Raw genomic sequence first — 27,716 nt, 5'->3', positions numbered from 1 at the left:
TGTTCAAGCCCACGGAAAGATGAGGAGAAATGTGAACAGAATCCACCCATGGAAGGTTGTTAAAAGTGGAAACTTTATTGCTATAAGGGCACAGGGGAACCTCTGCGAGCTATTAAAGGACCATGTGGTTTTCAGAGGCTCTGAGTGTCCACTGCTGTCTGACTTCCTAACTGTGAATTTAAGGTTTGGAAGCGTGGCATGGACCCTGCACAGAGGGTATATGAGGCTGCAGCTGAGCATTAGACAGATGTTCTGGCTCTTCACTGACAGGACTTGTGGATGAATTATTCATGGGGAAAAAGTTCAAATGCAGCCACACGAGCCAGGTCTGAGTGTTGGCTTTTCTTATTGTAGCTTTTTACACTTAGATCATCCGGCATATTTGTTCCTCGTATATAAAATTAGTCATGTTTTGTTTGTTTGTTTTTGCACGAATTTGATACTTAGACTGGTCACAGATTAATATTAGTTTAAATCACTGTTAGCCTAATAAAAACATAAGCAGAATGTAGTTCCATCTCCGGTAATCTGCTTACATCCTCGATGATTCCAGAATTATTACTGCATCTTGATTATTTTCAACCATTGAATTGTGTGTCTCTCAGAGAAACTGTAATGACTTGAAATCTTCCACCTGGTGCCCACAAGTATTAAAGAAAAACTGCTTTTAGCTGGGTTTCACCTGAAATATTGCAGGTAGGTAATTCCTTTGTAGGCTTAACCTGCATACCTCAATACTATTTAATTACAGGCCAGTGTTTTATTTTTATTTTTGTTGTTGTTGTTTTTAAAGATTATGGAAAAAAATACATTTATTACAAGCTGCATTCAGTTTTCTACACAGCAAAACAGCAATGTCTTTCATGATTTCCATTCCAGGGAAGTGTTTTATCACACCACAGGACTATGAAGACTATAAAATACAAGGTCACATGTGGAGTTCCCCAAGGTTCCTTCCTCAGGCGACTTCAATTCAGATTCTTTATTCTACTTTTATCTCAGATAACTGGAGAGTAAGAACATCTTGCTCCATATACATGCTGACAATACACAACTTTACATTGATGTGTCACGAGCTGCAGTTCCTTACATTCAGTGAGTGTTTTTTAAAATTGCAAAGAGTGAATGAGTGTATGTCTGTACTCAGTTAATCAATAGCAACGGCAACAATAACATTGAGATAGATGAGATGGTTTCCTGGACAGGACACCAGAAAAGTGGTGCACATTCTTTATTTCATAGCAAGTTAGATTAAATATTATTATTTACAGCAGCCTTTCAATAAAGATTAATTCACCATTTCACTTTAATTATATCTAAAAGTTGGATTTTATTGTTTTTCTTTAAATGTCATGCATATCTTTTTTAACAGTTCACTTTTTTGTCTTTATTCTTTTTTATGCCATTGCCTCTGTTCTTTTATTTTTTCCTTGCATTAGCTTGTGTATAAATGGTGCTATATAAACAAACATGCTTTGCCTTCCCAAGTATCATTGACAAACACAAGCAAATAGGTGTTTTTATTTATTCTTTACAGCAAACACTTATGTAAATGAATGTACCTGAACTTGTAGTTTTCCCTCTTGTGGTTAACAATGCCATCAGCCAGGTCCCTGGGCACCAAAAACTCCAGAGAGCCACCTGTTTCCTCCTCGTGGTTCACAGAGTACACCTGAGGGAGCCAGAGGCAACATAAACACAGGCACATAACTTCTAAAAGTGGCAACTATAGGCAGAAAATGTACCATAAAATGACATTTTAGGAAGCATTTAAGAGCAGTCAAATAAACATTCATGTACTGGTCTGCTATATGTTTCACTGATTTTTTTTTGCCGTAATTGTATGTGGAGTCATACCAACTTCCACATAAAGTCTATACATCATCTTTAGTTAGAAATATAGGTTTGGACATTTGTGGTTTGAGCACTGAAAAAGCCCAGAAATGAAAAGATGGCAGTTTATGGTGCAAGTATCCTGTAGAAAGCAACAGTACTAAAGAGGCAATCAGGATCAGTGCACTGAGAATGCAGGCTCTGCAGATTCAAGCCAAAGCCAGGCCCCAAGGGAGACAAAGAAAATTGTAGAACATTAAACCAATATCGACTGAGCTCTAGCACTGGAGGCCATTTACGTGGGCTTGGCTGGGGTGCTCTAAACACCCATGTTCTCTGCTTTTGAGCCTCTGGCATATGTTTCCAATGGACACTGATGTAATTAGCATTCTCCAGGACTGGAGGAATAAAAAAAAAAAAAGATATGGTCCCAGTGATTAAATTGGTTTTCCACTGTCACCCTGTTTGTTGCTTTGCCCTCCTCTGTTTTTTCCAGAGATGTGTGCCAAACCCTGAAAAAGGCCCTAGGGGGGGAGCTGTGCTCTTTCATTTTGGTGGGTATAGTCAGGTACCACTAAAGCACTACGAAACTACGTTAGATTTTTTTTTTTTTTTAAACAAGGGCTTTGCTCAGTAAAGTGCTTCAATAAGATGAAATTACAGTTTTAGCTCTGCATCCTATGAGAACCTATGTTTACATGTAAAATGTGGAGCAAATGTTCTCACAGGAGCCAAAGCTTCTTACAAAATTTACTGTAAAGTGATTTTGGTCACTTTGCGAAAATGTTTAAACTTTTTACTTTGATGCAGCTTTTTGATGGCACCCTGGAAGTGGACTGGTGGAGAAAACAGAAGCTCAAAAAATGACAAACATAATAACATATGTAAGCTTTAACATTGCCAAGGCAAAATATTTCATTTGACTAGATAAATAATTTCTGATACAAATAGTTTGGTTTTATTTTGCTGTAGACTGTTAATAATCAAAATCAGCAGAAGTACACAGCTCAAATATATAACTGTGGGCATAACAAATCTAAAAAAAGAAAAATATAAATTTTTTGGGTGACAATTTACATACATGTCAAATATAGGAATATAACAGAGGCAATGTAAAGAGGTTTTTTATATAGTGAAGTCAATTTTGCATTAAGGAAAATAAGCAATTTTCCTTCATTTCATTTCATTTTCTTTCAGTACAAACCTGTCCCAATAAGGTAAGGCAACAAAAGCCAGCAGAGAACCTGTATCGGATTGAGGACCTGGATTGCATTGTATTTGTAGACAATAAAATAAAAGCAACATTCAAATTTGATAACTATATAGAACATGTCAACAACAATTGTGTTTTAGAAAGCAAAAAAACAACAACAAAAAAAAGAAAGAAAATGTGGACTTTACAGCCTGAGCTGCTTTTATAATAGGCAAGTTATAGCAAGAAGCGGACATGAAATGTGTCACTGAAAACATTCTGAAACAACTGCATTCCTTCCAGGTGCGCCAGAGCTCGAAACGCTCTGAGACTCTTTTGTGGATTCCTGTTCATCCGAATAATTTATTAGGACACCTTATGGAAAGGAGCCATCATTATTAAAGTTATAATTGACAAATCAAGGTAACAAAATCTTCAGTGGAAAAAAATGTCGTTAAGAAGAAAATGAAACATATATGTAAACATTTGCATATTTTGACACCTGGTGTTTTGTATGCATAATCTAGCTTCTCTGAATAAAGACTAGACTGTATTTATGTGCTAAACGCCACGAGCAATAAGCCCTGTACTGCATCTAATCTTAACACCAAATAACTCTATTTTCCATGACATAAATCTGAATGCCGAGAATTGTGCTCTTACCGCCGCAGTTTTATTCGTGGGCTTAATTCGACCGAATATCTGTATCGTTTGTTTAACCATTTTCTACTATAAAACTAAACTTTTTAGGCTAGCCTCAACTTAGCCCAGGAGCTAACCTTCACAACCAGCGCTAAGCTGGTTGGGTATGCTTTATCTGGTTGCTAGGTGACGGTGGTCACCTCAAAGATCGTCTATCAACGACAAGATGATTCACCGTGGCATAATATTTGTTACAAAACATCCAAAAGAACAATAATTTTTTTTAATGGGCTGGGGGTCGGGTTCAAAGAAATCTTGGGATTGTATGTTTAAGAAAAGGTCACCATAGGTTCAGTGACTCAGTCTGAGGAATTATTGACAAAAGTATTGTCAGTGCTGCAGGCACACCCTGCATATTAAAGAAGGTTTCTTAGAAGGAAATGAGTTCCTGCCACACCTGCTTGATTAAGAAAGGCTAGTATTTCAGAAAACTAATCTGGCAAATAATATGTATCCGGTTCAAAATTCAAATAGATTTTTGAAATCTATCAAAAATCTATCAAAACTCCAGGAAAAAAAGGATTCACACTTTCCTCTGTGACTTCTGGATGATGGTATCTACTAAGTACTTAGATTTTGGAAATGAATTTGTTTGCTAATATATTTAAATATCCAAGACAAAAACTATACAAACTGTTGATTTTTTTTTATCTGTTTGAGCATTTTTTTTTCTTTTGTAAAAAGTTGACAAAGTCACTGTTTTACCATAATCTATGGTCACTGAAAATCCCAAATAAAAATATTAGACCACTACATGCAAGCAGATTATAGGATAAAAAAAAGATTAAAAAAAACACTCAACTAAAAATAATGCTGTAGGAGATTTTGTACATGATCAAGCTAAAGAGAAAGTAATCCAGCAGAGTAGAAAAGAAAAAAAAAAAAAAACTCCCGTTTACTGGCATGTTTCTGCTCCTACCTGGGCATAAACAAGATAGAAACTCTGAAAAGAAGGCGTGACTGCAGGAGCAGACACAGATGAGTGATGAGTTACAAGTGGTAATTAAGTGATCTAGAGACACGATAATGATGAGAAATGAGATATGGGGACAAAGCTCTTAAAAGACGAAATGTTCAATGGAAAATAAATAAAAGCAACAGATCATTTCAACCTGGAACAGAACAAGGAATAAACTTGTGACTTTATCTCAGAGAAGTGGTTTACAAGCCAAATATTTTCACTAGTTTAGGAAATTGAGTAAAGTTGATAAAATACTGCACATGCGAATGTCAGAGTAACGAATTAGACTCGGTGGGGTTACACGTGAAGGAATTTTCCTTAAACATCAATGTGTGTTTTACAATGTTTTGTGGCGCACAACAGTTGACTGTAGATTTTCAGAGAACCACTGCATGCAGTTCACCTGAAACAGCTTGACAGGCTGTGACAGTTATCGAGACGGTGCTCTTGAGTCATGCATGAAAGTGAAAAAAAAAAAAAAAAAAAAAACCTGCGTTTGCAGAGGCTTGAAACTTTGCTAGACAGCTTCAAAGAAGACAACTCAACTTACAGTCCTAAATATAGCAGCAGCTGTTACTTTTTAGGAATACGGTATACACATTAGAGGATGTTGCAGGCCAAAGAGCTTGTTCAAGGTTGCAGAAGCCCCAAGTAGAATTTCATTTGCGGTCACACTTCCAAATCAGAAAGAGAAACTTTTTTGAAACATGGATTAATTAATACGTTTATTCTGTCTAATTTTATTAATTTTCATGACTATAGATCATGAAAACCCAATATTTAAGGCATGTCCCAAAGACCATTGCTAAACAAAATGTCTGTTGATAGGGTGCTGTATTCAAGCATACTATTGAAAAGTTAATTTGGAAGGCAAAATAATGTTTAACTCTAACAGAGTAGCTTTTTAAATTGGTCCCATGTATTCATTTTGTCTAATTAACTGAATTTTGGGTTTTGATTAGTTGTAAGCTGTTTTATTCAAAATGACTAGGAAAAATGCTTGACATATGTTCCTCCTTTTGTAATGACTCTAGTCAGTGGACCCATCTGTAGAATTCCTGAAGTTCATAGATGACACGACTGTGGCTACTGTGGACCACTTCCAGTTCCCTGAAGTCACCCATTCTTGGGACTTGAGATGGTCCTCACGCATAATAAACGTTGCTTGGAATAGGGCCCTGTGCAGGTTGCATTTCCTGTAGCAATTCAAAAAGTGCAGCCTACCACAGGGGCTGTTGTTTATCTTCTTCACAATCAATATTTAGTCTGTCTCATACACATCTGTCACTGTGTTGATTGGTTCATCTACAAAGCAGAAAAGGGACCGACTCCAATAAAGAATTAGGTCTGTAGAGAAGATCTCTGAGAGTGAATATCCCTCCATCCAGGATTTGCACAGGTCAGGAAATGGCCTGCTAATCTCTACGCTACTGTGCAAGATAGTAAAATCTAAACCATTAGTGAAACCACTGTAAATATGTCAAAGTATTTTCATGACTTCTAACTCAAAGTCTGGGCAAGGACCCATTATGTTACTTTACAGTGAAGGCGAAAACCGATACATATATGACTGAAGAGCTTTTGAAACCTAGACGTTACCGTCTGTCTGGGCACAGGGTGCAGCCACTTGTTTTAAAGTAGACCTTGCATAGAGCTAAATGTGATTCCTGGATCGAAAGATGCATGCAGTAAACACCAACCAAAGCTGGAATGGGCCTTTTTGGGAGCTGCGAACTCCGTTTTTAATATCCTGTTTTGGTCTATGTGTTATCTTGAGCTTAAGCTGACATAGCTGTGGTTTCTCCCCAAAAGAGCAACCACGGTTTGAGTCTGTCTTTTTTTTTTTTTTTTACACTCAGACAGCTGAAACTTTCTTTCTCTTTTTCTCTGTCTGTCTGTCTAAAACAACTAAGTTTGCATGCATGCAAGGTAAGCTTTTTCTAGTAGCATAGAATATTTTTTCTCGCCTTTTTAGCGATAAATTCCCACAGTTCATGAGCTCATCTTTGCGTTCTTATTTTCCATTTCCTGTTGTGGGTTCACAAGGAGATCAAATGGCAGTGAGACATAGAAAGTTGTCACAAGCGGATTGTTGCAGTGCCTGGTGAATCTGCAAGTACGTCCACTGAAACGCATGCATCATCTGCTTTGAAAGGACAGAGGAACTGTAAGAGTCTTATTTTGACACAAATGAAGCCACTTTCTTTGGCGGAGCACACTTGAAAACTTGGTGGAGCTTTGAGGCAAAAGCGTCTAAAGAAAAAAAAACCTGTTTTTTCAGTGATCTTTGCCAACATATGACACCTTTTGTCTTGAAGCACCCTCCTGGCAGCTGATCAAAAAGGCGTGCTCAGTCTGTTCAGAGAGATGGCAGCTCTCTCCGGACAAACAGCCTGGCTTGTGGTTGGGATTTTGCCCTCAGGATGACCTGTGAAAACAAAAAACCTAACCTGTGCTTTCACAACACAATCAAATGTAGTATGAAGAAACAAAACAAGCATCATAATGGCATCACTTCTATGCCGAGAAATACAGCTTTGTTTTTTTTTTCTTCCTCCGTCCTTTGCCAGCTCCTTTTCATAAAATGCAACCTCATTCATTAAATGCACAGAAGTGTATCAGACATTGGGCATACTTGCCACTGCTTGCTTACTTTAACTGTAGCCTGACAACCAAGAACCAGCAGAGCACTTAGTGGGAGTTTTCATGCTTCTCTGCATCTCTCTGTGTGTACATGTGCTGTCTAATGTCTGCATCGGTACATGGGGGACTGTAAACACCACACCTTCCACAGCTTCTGGTTAATCAGTCTTTTAAGACGGCATCTCCTTTGCGTGTGGTTGGATTTCTCCATGCCATTATTACAGACTATACAAGAGGATGATGCTTCTGTTAAGTGGTTGCCTCTCTGCGGCTTAGTGGGTGAAGCTGGATGGATTCCACTGGATGAGATATGTGCATTTGGGTAAGTGTGCTGGCTCTTTTCTGCCTGTCATGGGCCACAGGGGCTTAGTGGTGGAGTCCCAATATGCTCCTTTGATCAAAGAGACGATTAGAGACAAGCACACGCTGCCTTGATGCTGTACCGTTGTAGATTTAGTATAGGCCCTAGCAAAAGAAATCACACTCCCTTCATTTTTTTTCCCATTTTTATATGTAATAACCTCAAAAATGTACTATATTTTACACTGGATTTATGTCATAGACCAACACAGTGTAGCACATAATTGTAAAGTAGAAGAATTTATATTCAGCAATCCTGGGAATCCATGAGCAACTTTCAAGTACCCAAGCCAAAATGTCCATTTGGTTTAAATTTGCTTTAAATCACTCCAATTTTTTATTTAGTTATTGCCATGGTGGAAGATGAACCTCAGTCCTTGTATCAGATAGCCTCCCCATCAATTCTGAAAGGCCTTACAGTTCTTGATGGAAAAAAAAAAAGTATACTCCACCATCATGTTTAATTCCAAGGATTCTGTTTTAACGTCTGTCAGTAAAAGTAGATGGTCATGTTTTGGTGGCTTTGCAGTTGTTCTCTACTGTCTTCATTGTCTGATGATGGAGTGCTTTTTGAGATGTTCAAAGTTTACTCTTAAGTTTAACATTGCTTTGAGGTTTATTACAGCGTTATCCCTGATCCGTGTTGTGTTCCTAGGTCTGCAGGAGGCTCCTGGAGCAACGATGTTCTCTAAAAGCTTCTGTTTCCACAGAACAGCTGGACGTATCTGGGTTTAGATTACAAGGTCGCATGTACTTGATTACTAATTACAACGTGTAGGCTACTTTGTGTCGATCCACCATGTAAAATTCTTGGAAGTTTGTGGTTGCAATGTAACAAATTGTGAGAAAGTCCAGCTTTTGCACAGCGTTGTGAGCTGCAACGCACTAAACCATTTTCACATAGACAGTGGAGGCCAGAAAGTCACACCATTAAAACCTGGCAACCATGTGAAATGGCATCAAGCATGTGAACATCTGTAGACACAACATCTGCTTGGCAACATCAAGCTGACAGGGAATGATTGATTTTATTCAACATCAGTGTATTTTATTTAAAGACAGTAAACGCTCAAGTTAGAGGGGGAACAGCGGCGGCTATAATTGTTGTGGTGACACGGGTCGGAGCATGTAAGTCCGCGGTGCGTGGACGTACCCTATTTTTGCTGCTGCTAAAAAAAATGTCAACAAGCTGGAGGCAATAACTTTATGTATCCAGACATGTGACCAACATGTGGGTTTTGAGAACACATTTAAACACAATTAGTGATTAATCTTATGCAATTGCAAAGTAATAAAAAGTTTTCTAACAAAAATATATGTTGAATTGTATAGTCACTATTTGCATCTCTTGCAAAGTGATCACAAAGTAAAGTGGCTAGAAGCTTCAAAATACTTCAAATACTGCTGACAATTCACACATCTAGGAGTGTTCAATCTTGAACTGGAATCCCTGGAAGATGTGGCGTTGTGCCTCACTGGTATCTTTCAATATGAATAAAGGCAAAATAAATAAGAAAACAATGAAAAAAAAACATACTTCTCAGGTAGCAACATGGGAAATCTAGATAGGGGTATTATTCACATGAAGGTCATGTAATTTAATTCCAGAGGCAGGTAGGTGAAGCACAATGTTATATTTACTGGAAAGAAACGGCAGAAAAACAAAACCAAGAAAAATGAAACTGAAACCTGGTTTGATTTATCATGAACAAGAAGACATATGATGATCTAACAAAGCCCAGTGTTGCATAGAAAATGACTTCAATGCATTTTATGTGAAAGACCAAGACAAGTTTATTTTCTGTCTTTTTTTTCCTTTTTCAATCTTGAGGTAAGCTTTAGGTAAGCTAAAAAGACTACGGTTGCTTGAGGTCTAAACCTCTTGCATACTTGCCCTTAGATTAACCCAAGGTGGTGGCAGCGACATGCTGTGGGCAGGCTTTCTAAAAAGCGTCTTTTTTTTTTTTTTTTTCTGGGACGAAAAACCTTCAATACTGGCAAATCCTGAAGGTGAAACCAGTGAGAGGCTGCAAAATACTTGAGACTGCCCCCGACATGACTTATGCTAAATTGAACTTCCTGATGCAATGGCTGTCTTCTTACCATTCTTTGAAAAAGGTCAAATTTGTGGAGTGCGGGCTGCAGATCTCAGTACCTCCTCGATGTAGTATATCTTGCTAGGTTTGTTGTAGCAAGATATACTACAGCATTAAATTGCCATTAAATTGCTCTAAGGAATTTAATGGTTGTAAGCTGACAAAATGTGAAAAAGTTCAAGAGGCGCGGGAACACACAGCAAGGTGCTGTGCGTATCGCACAAATGTTTAAATAAACAATTTAGCCTAAACGCATTGTATTTTTGTCCAGTTTTAGCTAAAGCAAGAAACAGCAGAAACCAAAATGCAGAGTATCTATCTCAGGCAGTCTCCAGCAGCGGAGTCCGTGCTATTTAAGTTTGGGGTTTCAGTAGCTCTCCTGCCCTCCCTCCCCAGTGCATGGTTTTCTGGTTGCTGGCTGTTTCCAAGGGAATTCTTTAGGGCTTTGGTTATGTGTTATTCTCTGAGGCTTCTGCCCTCTGTTATGCTCACTAAGCCCCGGCATATCAAACTTCAGTCTGCATTCCTCAAATACTGTATGTGAGGACTCAAGACAAAAGGACCAGCAGTATTGTGGGACGGTTGTTGGGATGAACAAAAAGTCAGGGACAGGGTGACATTTAGTCACTCTCTGATCCCTGAGAGTGTATTTTTGTTTTCACGTCAGCAGGAAGAACAGGTCAAGAAATGTAAAGCAGAAGGAGAAGAATATGCTTTTGAAGGATTTGTTTGTGAATGTTTGGCACTGCTCACTAAATGAGCTCTCTCGCACGTCGGGCAGATTATAATTATTTTTTTTTCCATGATGCATAGTGAGCATGAAGTACAAAATTTTGCAAAAAAAAAAAAAAATTCTCAAGTCCTAATCTTATCAACAAATCTTTAACTGAAAATATTTAACTTTTGTTCAAATTTCAATGGCGTCAGTTTCTCCCCAGCACCTCGATTCATATCTTTGTTGTTCATCATAATCTTCCCCTTGTGAAGATTATCTCAGAAAACAGTTCCTCCTGTCAGTAAATATTTTTGCTCTGATTGATCTCTCTTTGATGGGCTCCAGATCGCAGCTTGATAAACACTTTTCAAGGTACTTAAGCAATTTCTGACAAGTACAGATAATCCACTCGCCTGGAAAGTACAACACATACCTTTTCCTTTTATAGAAGCTCTAGCGCTTTGTAATGTTTTGCAAGAATAAAATTTTTAGGCCATCGTTACATAATACACCCTACGACACCAGTTTTGACTCAGTGCAACTTGGTTTTTTTTCTCCCAGTTTTCTTTAGATATCTGAAAATATGTTTAGAATAATTTAAAAAGTCAGCTGATTTTACTGAATTCCTGCCATTTCTTTAATTAACTTCAGGAAAATATATTTCCCAGTATCATTCTCATAAGGAGAGACAAGAAAATCATTGAACAATATGGAAATGAGCACTTCAAATGTGCTGCTTGCGTAGTTTTCAAATACCTCATGCTTGTCCAGTGTCTCCTTTTTTCTGTCCATTCCTTCAACCCACACCATCTCTCCACCCTAGCTGCATGTGGTCAGAAACTTGGAGAGTGGAAAGGCACAGGGCTGGGCGGTCTGCTGGCCGCCAAGTGCATGGCAGTGAGAAATAGAGGGTGGATTTTAATCTCTCCTTCCTAAAAAGTATGATCTCTCTGGTCACTTGCTAACCACTCTAACTACAGCATGTGTGTGTGACACAGACAGGCTTTTTGCTGTGAGTGACAAAGGACTCAATGAGGTATGCAAAAGATGGTGAAAAAAGATTATTTTATTATATAATAAAACAATACATAATAAGTATTTAATACATAATAAGTAGAATAAGAAGTTCCGTCAGTCGGGGTGACCTCCAAGTAGAGTCTCATCAAAAGGAGGAGTCAGTTGAGATGGTTTGGGGATCTGTTAAGAATGCCCCCCTGCCCGCCTCCCTGTGGAGGTTTCTCCAGACATGTTCCTCTGGGAGGCAACCTCAGGAACACCCGAAACTTGTTTTGATAGTTTATGGAGTGAAGCAAAATCCAGAACAAATCCAGAACAAAACAGGGTGCATAATAGGAGAAACTGACAAATAGCTCCCCACAAGAGTAACACCTAGACTCCCATCAGGAGTTAAAGGAACAAAAGCAACACCTCAGGCAGGTTGTCAGATATAACGGTGCACAGAGCTTAAAACTCTGTGCTCCACTGGCCAGGAGCTTGATCCAAGGAGTTTCAAACAGAATAACTAAAAAGTTCAGGCGGGCATCCCAAAGAGTTGATGAGACACAAAGAGAGGTGGCCTGAAGGATAACCAGAAGAAGTACCTGAGGACACCAGCCTTCATTGGCTCCTTTATGGAGCTAATGAAACGCAATTTAAGGTTGCTGACCCCGTCCCCTTTTTTGGAACAATGAGAAACACGCAGATTTTAGGCACTGCTTAGATTACCACTGATTATTTTCCTAACGTATAAAACTTTATTTGCTTGTTCATTCAAGCTCCTACATTGTAGCCAGTAAAACTCATACAGTATTTTGCACACAGGTTTTCTGAGTTGTTTTCAGTTCAAACATTTTATTGAAACGTCACAGTTGAAAACTACGGAAGAGGATTGGGGCCACTGGAAAAAAAATAATAAAATAAAACAGTCCTGACTTTAATCTCAGAATCCTGAGATTAAAGTCAGAATTCTGAGAAAAAAAGTCAGAAATCTGACTTTAATCTCAGAATTCTGAGATTAAAATCAGATTTTTTTTTTCTTTTTTCCAGTGGCCCTAATCCTCTTCCTTAGAAAACACAAAAATATGTTTAAAAAAAAAATCTATCCATTTCCCAGGAAGGTAGAAAGCTTGTACCAAGTATCTACTGTGCATTAGACTGGAGTGTTTTTAACAGGGATCTGATATCTAACGTCTGCTGTAGTCAGAATCCTAGTTCTTTCACGCAGGTTTGTTGTGATACATTTCCATCAGAAGGTTGGAACTTTCTTCTGGGAAATGTTCCAATTGCATTTCAAATAATCACTGGGATCTGCTAATTGTGTGTAAAGACTGGACGACACTGGACCTGTTTTCTTCTTTCTTGGAGGCGTTTTTTAGCCACCATCCAAAAGTCTTCTGTAGAACTAATCATAGTTTGGAGTTCCAAATTTATAGACCAACCAGGCATAGCATTATAATGATCTGCCTAGTAATGTGTTTGTTCCCGTTTTGCACTAGCAATTTTAACTGAGCTAGCCACAACAATGAGCCTTGCATGGCTATGACTCTTGTTGCTTTTTCACCAGTACGACACTCTTCACTGTCAGCAGTCATAATATCATACTTGTCTGGTGTACAGCAACAGTAAAAAAATAAAATTATTGTAGCTATGCTGGATTAGGAGATGATGTCAACAGGAACAGGGGACTAAAGTAACATTTGAGGCTGGAAAGAGGATTGTTGTCATAAGAGCGCAGTAAAATATGGGAAACCATTGGAAACAGTAAATCCACTCATGTTATTTAACCCAGCCAGAAGCGTTCGTTCCAAATCCATTTCCTGGTGCAAATTGAGTTCAGGTGAAGCATCTGCATGCTCGCGATGTTATGTAATAAATATATACCGGCTCTTCCAGCCGTACGTTTCTGAGGCTGAAATTCCTGTCGTCAAAAGAGCTACAATGAATACCGAACTGAACTGAAATTGTCTGGCTTTGAAGTCCTATTGAAGACCTCTGCTGTTGTTGCATTCCATTCCTCGCACAATAAGCCGTGTTATGTCACTTTTTACCCCCGTCCAACCCCGTGATGCGGGAGCCAATCCAGGCTCGTATCCTGGGCTGCTACTGGAATCCTGAACTGCTCTAAAGACAGTCTGGATGCAGAAGGAAAGTCTCAGTGTGATACTAAACACGGTGCACTTCAGATATTAGTGTTAATGCCGTAGCTATCAGTTACATATAATCATAGAAGGCTGAATATTCAGATTGTTCAATAAAGGTTTACCATCTGTGACACGGATACACATGAGGACAGTTTATTGAGGATGTGCCCACTGGAACAGTGGGTGGGTGTATTGATTAGCAGCGAGCTGTCATTATCAATCAGACAACAGGGACCAGATGAGAGTGAGTGAGGACATTACTTTGTTTTTCCTTTCACTCACCCAGAGGGCCTATTCTTTCACAAGCTGTTGCCAAGAATTGACATTTCTGCCAGATTTACTGCTCACATAATGACTTTCCAGAGATTCTGCTTCTTACAGTCCCACACATCTGCTGTACTATAAAGTGGAGGAGATAATAGACCGACTGCAGACTCTGCAGACAAGTCAGAGAGGGAGAAAGCGCGACAGATGTAGGAAGACTTTGATGACGGGCAGGAAATGAAAGGGACAGCATCCCAGCAGGCAAAAATAGAACAGTGTGGTATCTTATTGATTCTCAGGTTTTGTATACAATAAAAGGAGGAGACATGAGAACGGGAAGTACAAGGAAGGAATGGAGCAAGTACAGATGACTTTGAGTTATTTCAAAGTGGAATGTGAACTGAGCAGCATTTCGTCACCTCAGAGGTCAAGCTGTCAATGAGTGTTAGTAAAATTCATAGGGTATGAAGTGTCAGCGGACAGAAACAAACAGGCCGTGCTCTCACGTGAAAGAGCAAAGATTCGTGTTGTGTTACAGAGTTCAACCGAGTCATGTCAGGTGGTGAGAAACAAGAGGAGTGACTGCACTTTTTAGCTTGTTGTTTAACACTATTGACCCTTGCAGGGAGTTACATTACCAGCGATATCCTCTCAGTGTCTTCTAACTACACAACTATGTTTAAGTGAACCAGAACTACCAGGTAAGTGATGCAGTGGCCATTCCTATTACACAGGAAATACCACAAAGGCTCAACTGTCCAAGCACATCTCCCAAACTTTATGAAGTCCTCGGTTGTTTTGGAGTTTGATTAATTTATTCTGGTTTTATTGTTATTCTGTGTTCATTAGATAATTATGGTTAATTATTTCTTTTGTCTGGTTATTGTGTGTTACCTTAGTTTTACTATGTATTTGATGTCTAATCATTCTTTAGTTTTAGACTTATGTCTTGTTCCTCTGCTGTTTGATGTTTGTGAGCTATAAAAAGTAATTTAATTTAAATAAGCTCAATTTAATTCAATTTAAATACATTAATTCAATTTAAATAAATTAGGACACAACATTAAATATAGGAAATACATTAGAAAATGTACTTTTTACTATGTCAAAAGTCAATTACACACAGTACCACCCAACAACTGAAGAAACATTTGAGTAATTTTCTAATTGTGTGCATTTAATTTATTTGAAATAAGAATAACTGTAGGGTGCATCCTAATTTATTCAACAGAAAAAAAAAGTGAATTTCTTAAAAGCAGACTTAAAAATACTGCAAAGGTATTTTCTTCAGATTTACTTAAATGGATTTAAATATCTACATGTTCAAATATGTTAGAAAAACACAGGCATTGATTTGTCATCCATAGAGTGTAATAATTATTTTATGAGTGTAGATCTCAATTAAAAGCTAGAGTTAAAAATGCAGCACAAATCACCAAGTGGCACCAGTGTTTCAAACAATTCTTTCATATTTTATTCAAGATGGGGGTAACTTCAGTCAGAGGGGCTTTAATTGTATGAACATGCCATATGTGAATTCACTTAACAGCATGCTGCTCTGCCAGACACCCCTGAGATCTGGAGGTGTTGACTAGACTTTTTTTTTTTTTTTTTTTTGCCTTCTGATGACTGCGGCTCTGTCGTATCAAAAGAGTCTCCAAACAGTCCGGCTCCCGTCTGACAGGCGCTCAGAGGGTCCCCCAGTAACTAAATCTGTTGGCTTTGGCCTTCTGCGTCACACGCGGGGCAGTTTCACCTTATTACAATGATTTGGGTTGAGCTTGATTCGTCTGCTGGGCTCTTTTACCTCCAGAACTGAGACGCGGTGGTTTTCAGGTCTTCTTAAACGTATACTTAAAAGTATGTGGAGCGTGCTTTAACAAAGACTGATCTTGGATCCTGTTCTCCACTGTTCTTTCTGAGGTCAGTTTAAAACCTGGAACAAGTACTTCTGAGCCCTGGATCCTTACACACAGGGTTTTACTGGAAAACTACTTAATCTGTGGTGGCGTCACTGAAGAATTTCTATGACATGGTTAGTTAATTGTCCAATATTTCATGTCATATATGTATGCGCAAACAATACTTAGGACTGATCTGACTCCTGGTATCATATGAAGCAAATCATGCGTGCATGAATTCCTTAACTTTGGGGGTCTCACTAAAAGCTTCAGGTTACTGCTATTATCTGACATGAATCTTACCTCCTGTATGACATACAATCCAATCTGGATTATAGATTTGACTCCCTCTGCTCCAGTTTTGCCAAGATGAGGAGATTAATTGAGGCCTGTTGCTCGCTTCTTTTCCCTCCGGAGTTGAATCATTTGCTTCCACTGGATAATGTCATCACAGCTTTGACAGGCCAAACCGCTGAGCTGCTGGACAGCTCCACTGTGTCTTTCTACCCCTGAGAGACAGATACCCACCGCCTCAAAATTAGGACTCGCACATGACATTGATTCTGGAAATCAACCCGGACACTCATTAGGGACACATTTAAGGGTAACAGTTTTGTTCACATTTTTATTTGTATTTTTTGTGAAGAGGGAATGCACTGACCTCAGCAACACCGAGTACCACACTGCTTTGTGTGGCTGAGTTGAATAAAACAAAGAGCTGTGTGCTTTGCTGTTGTCTAAGGGCATAAAGGGATTTGAAAAATGACAAACACTGCAGGTAGCTGCCGGGTGTCTCGTTTCATTTTGACACTTGATGCCCGCGTTATTAGGATAGTCTGTGACGTTTGCAAGTTCATTTATTTTAGTTTTACTTAAATTTTATAGAAATAGGGACAAATGTAGACATGGGTATGAATGCAATAAGAATGTGCACCCTACCTCTTTAACTCTCAACCCCTAACTAAAATCCAGTCCAACCAGTTATCTTCAAAAGTCCCTTAATTAGTAAACAATGTCCTCTTCTGTGCAAGTTAATCTCAGTATGAATCTAGTTGCTTTATGAAGGGCAAAGGCAAATATGTAAATTTCGTGCAGGACTGTCGGGTGTGCAAAGTTCAGTGAGTTTTGTACATGTTTAGGCCTCCAAAAAGCTCATTCACTTTTGAAGAATATCAAATGCTACATGTATACACCAACCATCTTTCTCTGCTTGGGCCTAATTACGTTCCGTAATAAATCAAGAAAAACTTTAATTAAAACTCTCTTCAGTAAAAAAAAAAAAGATATGATTTTTGAGCCAGATACACCACTTAGGATTTCTGTAACTGGAGAGAAAAATCCCAAAAGGTCATTGTGTCGTTTTGTACAGAAAACAATTGATAGAGTTTAGAAAATGTTTCCCAACGGTGCTGAGGGTGTCCTGTTCATCTAGTGCTGTCGACAGCGAGGCTGTTGTTGAATTATAGTCTTCTGTGTTGACAGAAAACAGACCTTGCTGAACTGGCAGACTCTAAACATGACCTTAACGCGTTTCCTTTGACAGATATAAGTCAGGGCTCAGCCTCCAGTTCATTCATTCAGACAGTCTGAATGATCTAAAATGCCACCGGGACAAAAGCTATGGATTTCCTTGAGTTCAGTTCAGGCCAACTAATCCACATTCAAGCCTGTTTCATGACCTTCAGGAGGAATTATCTCTCTCAATCTGCAGAGACATAGTGCCAGGGTTTACTTTCATTTTCAATCACTTATGAATTTTACCGCTGATCTCCATGTTAGAGCAGTTATGACCGGAATATTAGCAATTAATGACGGATTACAAGCTGTGAAGAGATCAAAACATGGCCAGGTCAAAGTTTTTTCTTCATTTCAGAGGATTAGATGCTTGCCAGCTGGGACAGCAGACCATTTACTCTGCATCACGGAAACTCTGGACTTATTTGAATTACAAACAGAAAACATGCTGAATGTTTTTCCCTGGAATTTCAGTTTGCACACTTAACATGTTCCTGATGTAAAGTTTCACAAAGTGATCACAGGCAGCAACATAAGTAAGCCACATATGAATGATGTTCAACTCCAAGTAGAGATAGCTGTGAAAAAAATGCCTTGTTTGCAGTTGATTACAATAGAAATTAGGATTACGTCATCTTTTTGTTTAATACTTTTAATTTAGTTTCAGAAAACCTAAACAGATTACTACAATTTTAGCATTTTTTCTCCTTTCTAAGAAAAGGAGAACAATCCTGCGCTCCTCTGGACGGCAATATCCATTTTTAGTTTTAGAATTGCAGCCCTTCGTGCCAATATGCACATCTGTTTCAGTTCCTGTGTCCATTAGGCCAATTCAATTTAATCCAAAATCACAAAAGAACAAACAACTCATGATGTGTTGAGCGCCAGGGAAAAATAGATGAGTCCTGAAAATGGATTGAAAAGAAGACTGTGAGGGAGACTGCCTCACTACACTAACACGTAGAGGCGATCTGCTCTGCAGCACAGCCCAGAACCACAAAAGACATGATCCGGCACCCATAGGTTAGTGAATCGTTCCAGTCACTCTTATCATCTGCTTTACAGTAAGGAAAAGGACACTCATATGTTAACCTCAAAATTAGTCATACTCCAAGCAGATTAAGGTTTAAAGTAATCCTGCAATTTGCTTCCTGTCACTGGAAATCATGCTAACCATTTGGAATGGCACAGCCGTAGCCCTGACTTGAGTCTAGTACTCATTAGGGTAATGGAAAGGATGCCTGCCAGTCTCACAGATTTGGAGGTTGTCGCCAAAGATAAAATAGATAAGAGAAATGTGGGCCTGATCATGTAATGTCCATAGAGGGTAAGGTCATTCTCAATATTACATTTTATGAAAATGTAAAATTAAAAACTGAATTTTTCCCTCCCAAAATTGATTATCCCTTTACATTGCAAATAATAAAATACAATAAATAAGGTCTGCAATCTGTAATTTATCTCTGAGGTTTTTTTGGGGGGTTTTTTTGAGTAAAGTTTAAAAGTGCGATCTGTGATCTCGGATTCTGACATGTTGACAGCCATCCAGAGCGCGGCGGCTTTAAGGAGGGAGGCGTGGTGCTGCTGTTTTGACCGACTTGTCAGAGCCGTCTCTCCTCACTACACCCTCAGCTGAATGAACAGCCTCGTACACTCAACACGGGGGGATCCGGTCCTCGCTCCGAACCCACATCTTCTGCCCCTGTCCGCCCTCTGACAGCCTCGCAGGATTATTATTACCGAGCGGTGACAGTTTCCTCGCACAGAATCTGGAAGGTGAGTCCATGATCTCTCCGGGTATGGGATGGTGAAGGCAGCGGCGTGCCGTGCTGGCTCTTCCCCGCAAACTCGGTTCGGCAGGGGCGGACTGACGCGCAGGCTGCAATCGGTTGGAACATGTTTAGGCGAGGATTTTGGTGTGAAACTGTTGCGGTATTGCTCCTTTTGACAATTTTCCAGTTTTTAATTTGTAACATTGAAATGGGTCTCGCAGCATAGGAAATGAATCTTTGCTCTGCAGCAGACCATGCCTGTTAAGGTCTAATACTGGATTTCAATCTTTGTGTAATGCGTTTTTGGTATAATATTAGAGACTGGTGATAAATAATTGTTACAATACACCATATCCCATCAGTTATGAAATAACCTTATAGGCCGCCATTATAGGATTATTGATTAATTTATAAGCACTTCTGCGCATGACAGTTTTATGTCTTCTTTATTTCATCTCGGTACCTTTTTATATCATCAACTGGTAAGCAGATATGACATAAAGACGGGCAGCAGTGTGTATTCACACGCATTTGACCTCGATTTTATCCCGGTGTCGTGCGTTCACTGGGCTAATCGGCCACATGTTAGTTCTAGTGAGTGTCCATAGAGGGCGCTGTGCCCCCTCAGCTGCTGTGTCATCCTCATTCTGCTTCAGCTGGACCCTCTTTTTAATACATGACGTGCAGTGTTGGTTCAGACCTCTAAGCCCCTTTCAAATCAGTTAGAAGAGCTATCTCATTCTTCAATTGCGTTAATTTTCCTGGAAATGTAAGAATTCCCAGCAACTGACTGAGAATGTTTTTGTTGTTTTTGTTGTTCATCTAAATAACTGCACTTTACTTTAAAGGAAAGTTAATTAGAATGAATTAATTAAATACAACCATCCCTTTCGAAGGCATGTATTTAGATTTGTTTGCATGAGAATCTCAGAACTATATTAGATGTGACAAATCCTCCGAGCTTGTGATAAAGCAGCAGTTTGTCTCTCTCCTGAATCAAACTTGGCTGCAGGAGTTTTTCAGGTTCTGTTTCCCATCCAAACATTGTCATGTCAAAATATTTCTTCCTCTAACACAAACCAGGAGTTTGGCTGTCTAAATATCAGAAATGAGGGAAGGGGTGCCTATTAATCAAGGCAGATAGGTGCGTTTTTGAAACTAACTATTATTTAAATACAATAAAGGAGAGTTAAGCCAAACGGTTTGGGTCTTGAGGGCATCTTCCACTCTTATGTCCCATGCAGCTTGTGGGTTTATAGGATTGGGGAGTGCACTGAGAGCTGTTTAATCTGACTGAACATCTGGTAGTAATGCAGCGATGGGTCTTCTTGGCCAGTTGCTGAGGCTTTATAAGCATAGCAGCATCCTAAGCACAAAATGATCACCCACAAAGCTTTTATTGAGGAGTTATTGGCACATGCAACATTTTTCTTCAATGTACTGGGGCTGCAGTGCTTTGTGCTTTGCTCAAGTTTACACTCACTTTTTCACATTTTTTCCATGTTGCAACCACGAACATGACTTTTTTATTTTTTTTTTATTAGTGATTTTATGGAATGGACCAGCACAAAGGAATGTGTAATTATGAAGTGTAATGAAGAAAAAGATTCATTGTTTTCCGTAATCATCTCTGGAGAAGCTGTAAACATTCATAGATCAGATGAGCACAATAATAATTAGTGGCACAATTCACAGATGTGTCTTTTGTGGTTGAGTGACAAGACAAAGGGGGTTGTTTTAAAATAATAATAATAAAAAACAACAACAAAAAACAAGAAGTTTTGCTAACGTTTCCTTCAAGCCAAAAGTACTCTGGTCAGATTAAAATGAAAATAAAACCTTTTGGGGTCCAAAGAACAAAGGAAATTAATACTGTATATCACCAACTCCATGGGGACACAGTGGAGATTATATTCTTCAGCAGAGACAATGAAACTAATGGGAACTGGTAGGAGGATGAAGTTAAATGCAGAATAATACTGGAAGAAAATGTCTAGATGGTGCAAAAAATTTGAGTGGGGTAGAGATTAAACCTTCTAGTTGGACAACAATGCAACCCAAATTCCAACCCATATACATGTGTTGCAATGGCCAAAGTGCAGAAATAAATTTGGAGCCTAAAGCAAGACTTGTACTTGTTTCAGATGCTCTCCATCCAACCTGTTGAGCTTGAGATATTTTGCCAAGAAAAATGGGCTGAGGTGCAAAACTACAAATTATTAACTCATGACATGCATATAAAATTTTTATAAAAAATGCAGTCAGCACTCCTTACCTTTCCATTATGTCAGACTTTATGTTGGTCTATCACATGTAGCCCCAATAAATACATATAATTTTGTGGGTTTTAATACTTTATATTATGAAAACATATATTGATGTGAACACTTTGGGTGCTTTGAGAGAATCTGGTAAACTCTCAACTGTTTGGGAGCGGTCCCAGCAATAAGAAAACAAAAACACTTTTAAAAAGAGCATTATGGGTTTGAGGATTGGAATAGATTGTGACATAGAAATGATATTTTAATCATGCCTTCCTCACACAGAAATAAGTGATTGCAGGATTTATCCATTCAACTCTGCTCGTTGTTTTCTACAATTTTTGATCCGCATGGCGCAGGCATCAACAGGCTGCTCACTTCAACCCCACCGGACTGTGTTAATGGCTATCAGTGATGGATGGATTTATTGAAAAGCCCTGCTCTGTAGCAGGCCGTCACTTTCCGAGCAGAGCTGCAATCCACTGAGCTTTTAATGCGCTTTAAGCTTTTCCACTGGTTCAGCTTCAAGTTAGATTTCACATGCAAAACAGAAATATCTCTCTGATTGTTCCCCAGTCAGGCTGGGAAAGCTTGATCCTGCAGAGTTTTTTTTTTTTTTTAGGTCCAGTGTTTTGACTAAAGAGCAGAATCCTTTTTCAGCTACCTGTGTGTTTTCAGAGGACGGGGGCCGGGGGAAAGAAAATATGTCTGACATCCAAGAGTAACTGAGCCACTGGACTGAGGTGTTCTGCTTTTGGCTGCAGCACTGCTGACTGAGCAGAGGGTAAAACACGTGCGTGTGTGTGAGTGTGTTTCTGTGGCAGGAAGGATGAGTGGGAGCCTTGATCAGCACGGTGTGACTGGGAACTGGCACACAAGGGTTCTGATTCTTAAAGTCTAAACCACCACGCCACACAGAGGAGCGAGAAGACAGGACCTCTGTTTCGTGACCTGCAGCTCAGGGGGAATTGCAGTCAGATCTTATAGTGCCTGGTGTTTTGATTGACAGGTTATCTTGACCTTTGAGTCTCCAAGGTGAATGTCTTATGTTGCGGATCTAAGGCTGTTGAGCCAGAACAGAGGTCTACCATGCTGCTCAGTTCGTATTTCTTTCTGTTTGCAAGGCCTGCTTTCCTTATCAAAGCATATCTGCACTTTAAAATACAATTTTAATCAATTTCACTACAAATTTAGATGTGTAACTATGTCACCCATATAACTTAAAGCTACACCTAATGTAAAGCCTGAAGTAATGACAAGCTTTGATAAATGCATTTGCCCATTAAATGAAGGGATCAAACGTTTGATTAGAGGCAAAGGAGTCACTTTTAAGCATTGCTAATGAGGGAGAAGATTGTTGATGCAAAATAAGCGACTGTAAGCTACCGATGCTTGACTGAATCATCTTCAGGTTACCTTCTGATTCTATGCCTAAAGTGAACATTTTCTAGTTTGGACTCAATGCAGTATTGTCACGTTTGTAGCAAGCGCCATCACATCTCCACTGAGTGACCACAATGTGGCTTTGAGCCAATCTCTGCTTCTCTTCGTGTGGCGGCACACCAGTCCACTGTATCTCTGCAGAGTTTCTGGCTCAGCCCAAAAGGACGTCTGGGAGTAATTAGCCGTGATGGTTTAAGGAAAAACCAGACAAAGTATTGTCCGCATCCCACCACCTTTCCTTGTGATTGTACTTTCATATGAAAAGAAGGTGCAGAATTTTCTTTTTAAAGAAGCTTTGTTGAAGAAAAGGCCAAATTTGGATTTCTTACTCTGCCCAAAAGTTGGATGGTGAGGATAACTCGCTGGACAAAAATGAAACGATTTCATTTTAATTTATTTTTAAAGATCAGTTGAATGCAACATACACAAGCAGGATCAGGCTGAGACGATGACAAAAAAAAAATTGTTGTGAACGTGGTTACCAAATAAAAAACGCATTCATTCAGTGACGTGTCTAAAAATCAAGCCATCGAAAGCCCAGTGATATGCCGACCTGTAGAAATCAACTTACATTTTTGACCACAAATTTCTGATCTCTATCTCTGTCTTTCAGTGCATTACATTATGAGATGATGTGCTTGCTAAATTAAGAGCATCAGCATGATTTCATCAGTGCTGAAGTGTTTTTCGTTTTAATTTGGCTGTCTTTAGACGGTAAAACCGTAAACCTGAATCCTTCAAGTTGACTGTCAAACTGCTCCAGATGTTTAATTTTAATATGTAAGCACTTGGTTTCTCTTGATGGACTGAAATTTCAGGATAATTCAGAGCATAATGGGACAATCAGCAGGGTGATCTGGTCCATTTCGTCCATACAGTAGTTGGGCTGTTCTCTGCTGTACAGAACCTCCAACTGAACACAACAGGAGTGCTCCTGGTGTGCCAGAGATCCTTGGCGTCAGATCAACCTAAAGTTTACTCAGGTGTGAAGCGCTGCGATATAATCTCAATGCACATCTACTAGTGTCTCTCATCCTTTCTGTTTGTTAGAACCAAAATTGGTGTCGGGGCCTTACTTTGCATCACGAAGCACTGAGTGGGGGGTCTTGTGATGATTTGCAGATACTTTAGTGGAGTCAAAGATTGCTGTTACTTGTATTACAATTATTTACAACCGTTGTTATGGAATTAGAATGATGTAAAGTCATAAGTCTATTTGTGGTTGGAACTAATTAAAAACAAGAGGCATCTGCAACGTTCTGAATCATTAGAAACACGGAGTGTACTGCGAAACGGCTGGAAAAATTAATAGAACTTATTGTTGAAAAAATACAAGGGGTTTAGTGCTTACATCTTTAAACAAACATCTGAAACATAATTTGGGAGGAAATAAGTCCCATTGTGCTCATGTTTACACAAAACAATCTTTCCGGAAAAAATCTCAGGTGTTTCACTGATAACATACAAAACCAGATCATTGATGAATTCACCGCTTTGCAAACAGGAAACTGACAGAAAGAGATGAAAGAGCTCAGAGTGACTATTAGCAAATTGACCTGTCATTCAGTTGAACTCATTTTCACAATGACAACTAGCTGATGCACTCAGAGAAAACATTAGTGAACCGAAGAGTCAAGTCAGTATTACTCTTATTGAAATGTGGTTTCTATTAAGCAGGCGGATGTTCTTACAAAGTTTTCAAGTGAACTTGATCATTGCTTCTCCAAGTTATTTGATGGTCTCCTTCGGCTCACTAATCTTTTATCTATCTTTAATGCATACACTGCACAATGCATAAGCTGCTATGGTCTGATACAAACAAAGAGTGAAGAAGCAGCGATGTTGCTTAAGGAAAGAGGAAAGACTTTAAGAGAACGGAAGAACGGAGAGATTCTTGATCTCTGTTCTGAACCACTTCAAATAAGTCTTGGTTCTTTGAAGATCTCTGAAACTTGAGACATCACAACAACTGTTAAAGTTACAACGTTATCTCTTGAATTCAGCTGTATTGAGATATGTCACTTGGCTCAAGTTGTTGTTCCTTTTATATGACGCTTTGACTTTGTCTCGAGGGACACTGAGAAACAGCGCAAGACATATCCTGCTGCTCCCTTGCTTCTTTAATTGATTTCATCTGATTTTATTTTCCACCAACCCAGAAGCTCCAGATTTAAACATGAGAAGTAGCACAATACTGCTGCTGTTAATTAAAAGCTTTCCCCTGAAATATGAAAGAAACGCCCCAAATCCCCATCAGTTGCAGAGGTTGCGAGGCTTTTCTGAGCTACTGTGGTGTTTTTGCAAACAGTAGTTTGCTGCCTTGACTACTTGATTAAATGTGCATGTTTCCACTGCTGCTATAAATGCCTCGCATATAAATTGAAGGTATTTTAAGGCTTGGGTTGACTCCGCTGTTCTTTTCTAAGCCCACTGTAAAACTGCATGATTGTCGGATGATTAGTTTGTGAATCGCAGCAGAGTCCAGGGAGCAGGTGGGCAAGTAAGATTGCCTCCGACAATTATTTTCCCATGAATGGGAGCCATTTAGCTCACGGGGTAATGGAGGTTGAGAATGTCCTAATATTTCTTTCCTCTGTGACAGCCATCTCCCCCTCTTTGGTCAGTCGTCTTTACCCTCCGTCCCTCTCCTCCCATCAAACATCAATGCGCTGGTTGTTTCGGTCTCCAAGTAGTCACAGGTAATTGGCTCCCGCCAAAATAGGAAGCAGGAAGGCGGGCAGAGACTTGGGCATCCAAACACCATGTTTCTGCCCCGCGACTGGCGTTACCCTGAGCTACCGGGAAAGGGTTTTGTCAGTGGAGGGAAGTGGAAGGGGAGTCCACTTGGGACCCGAGCACGTGCTACGTCATCGAACACAAAGCAGCTCTTTCACTTGGGATCTGGAGCACATATGGGATCATTTATAAAATCTGCAATGCGTCAACCTAGTCCTTATTATCCTGGCTGCAGGTTTCCATTCACCTTTACATCTCAAATGTACTTTGCGTCTAAATTTACAGTGAAAAGCGATGGCTGGATGTGCTGCACGACTGCTTCTCCCGATACCGATGCAAACCTATTTTAAAATCCTTTTCGATATACGATTTGAAGTCACCGTTTCTCTTTAAGACATTCCCATAAAGTTTGAATTTATTTGAGGTGCCGTTTTGCTGTTGTGGGGCGGGGGGTGAAATCAATTCATAAGTGAACTAATTAAATGTAATCTTGTCGATCCACTGCTCCAATAGTAACACCATGCCAGTGTGACATCATAAGCAGGGACTGGCCTCTAAACTGCACAGCTGGGTGCAGATAACGGAGCAGCATGGATGTTTATTTTCCACCGCCCCCCTCCTTTGCATTCCAGCTTCTTATTTATAATGGCCATGATCTCCGGCACTGGGGGCTACTTCTATAAAAGGAAGTTTGAAAACTTTTGCAGACCTTCTTGAAGAAGGAGGCTTTCTTCCTGCATTTTCATGAAGATGTAATCTTTAGATTTCAAATTGGAAGTCATTTTTCCATCAGTTGCTGAAGAAAATAAAACAAAGCTTTTTAGGTTTGCACAAATCTCTTGAAAACCCTTGGTAAACTCAGCTGTCTTCCAGTTTGTTTACTGTTTTGCTTGGACTTAAGCCATTACATATCATTTTATCTTTCTAAACTGAGATACAAATTGTGGCAACAAATATAGATGCATATACTCAAATCTTAGTTATAAGATTTTCTGAAAACTTTAATCCACTTTCATCTGATGAAATATAATGGTAGTACTCCTGCTCAAACATAAATAACTCTATTAAATCCTGCTTTTAGATATTGGTAATGTGACTCCAATAGCTGTATTTCCCTACATGACTAGAAAACAGGCAACAACTTTAAATCATTATCTGCCCAATGGTGCATGAATTGTCAAACTTGCAGGGAAAAGTTGATGCATAGTCACTATGAAACATCCACTATTTCATACTAGATGATGTTTGGTATGAAATGAGTTGAGAAGGGGTGAGATGACCAGCTCTTCTTGGGATAAATACCTTGTGTACCTTTGGTCCAATTGTCATCTTTCTTATCATGTCTGCTCTCAAAAGCCAATAAGAGTTGGTTACACTAAACTCTGGAAAATGAACCTTTCCTCAAACCGATGCCAGAGCCTATCTGATTGTTTGTTTCATCCACCTTCTCCTGAGGGGAAGCCTTGGCCTTGTGTTTCTTTTTTTTTTTCTTGTTGATTCTTGGGATCAAGTCCTCCCTCAATTAGCTCTAAAGCTTCTACATTAATGGTCCAGATGTCCTCTGTGGCCTGACACCCTATTTAATTTGCAACAGATGAGTGGATTTTTCACTAAACATATTACCTTAATGAGGTCATTTACCAGTGAACTGTGCAGATTTGGCTAAATTGCCTACTGGAGGCCCACACAGCCCTCTGGCCTCTGAAACTTAAGGTGACTTGCAGGTTAAACAAGTTGGGAGGAATGTTGAGTTCGTCTTTGGATTACTAAGCATCCTTTTAGTAGATTCTTAAATGGTTTTATAGTCATGCATTCTTTCAGCCGTGTTCTTCCAAGTCTTCACTTCTAACCTCTCTCCCTCCATCTCCTGTTTCTTTTTTGCTGCTCTGTGTGGCTCTGTTTTTGTTTGATTGTGGGAAAATGTCTCCACCGTCCGTGAGAGTCCCCCGCTCTCTGGACCGGCTTTTCCCTTGGGTGTCCTCCATACTCTGATACGCTGGGCCCCACCACTGCTGGGCTCTGGGGCCCTTGTTGTCTCAGCAACCACTTGTGGTAAGAAGCAGAATTCATTTGCCGTCTCCTTTTAGGCTCTCTCGAACAGCATTTGTAAGGTATTTGTTTGACCCGAACCCTCATTTTTATTGTCAGGCTCGACAGCACAATTTTTCTTTTCAGGTTCCAG

At 39.5% G+C, this 27,716-nt stretch overlaps 2 protein-coding genes across 6 annotated transcripts in view; one reads left to right on the top strand and one right to left on the bottom strand.

Moving 5' to 3' along the window:
• Window positions 1-4,178, bottom strand: part of kif6 (kinesin family member 6) — a 55,306-nt gene extending 51,128 nt beyond the window's left edge. Inside the window, exons 1-2 of the mRNA XM_088002501.1 lie at window positions 3,689-4,178; window positions 1,563-1,672 (exon numbers count right to left, since the gene is read on the bottom strand). Of these exons, the coding sequence (XP_087858627.1) occupies window positions 1,563-1,672; window positions 3,689-3,748 (170 nt within the window). The 5' untranslated portion in view covers window positions 3,749-4,178. The remainder of the gene's footprint in view (window positions 1-1,562; window positions 1,673-3,688) is intronic.
• A 3,274-nt stretch (window positions 4,179-7,452) lies between these two features.
• Window positions 7,453-27,716, top strand: part of daam2 (dishevelled associated activator of morphogenesis 2) — a 111,402-nt gene continuing 91,138 nt past the window's right edge. For 2 of the 5 annotated variants that reach the window (XM_088002913.1, XM_088002911.1), the window contains exon 1: window positions 7,455-7,653. In XM_088002913.1, coding sequence (XP_087859039.1) covers window positions 7,541-7,653 — 113 coding nt within the window. In that variant the 5' untranslated portion in view covers window positions 7,455-7,540. Of the gene's footprint in view, window positions 7,654-18,811; window positions 19,099-27,716 lie in introns of those variants that run through there. The other 3 variants (XM_088002914.1, XM_088002912.1, XM_014992730.2) reach the window with 3 other exon arrangements.

The sequence above is a fragment of the Poecilia mexicana genome, unplaced genomic scaffold, assembly GCF_051168715.1.
Source record: "Poecilia mexicana isolate PSO_F unplaced genomic scaffold, ASM5116871v1 scaffold_22, whole genome shotgun sequence".
Classification (NCBI taxonomy): Eukaryota; Metazoa; Chordata; class Actinopteri; order Cyprinodontiformes; family Poeciliidae; genus Poecilia; species Poecilia mexicana.
The sequence above is the reverse complement of the archived record's forward strand: the minus strand, read 5'-3'. Positions and strand labels throughout refer to the sequence as shown.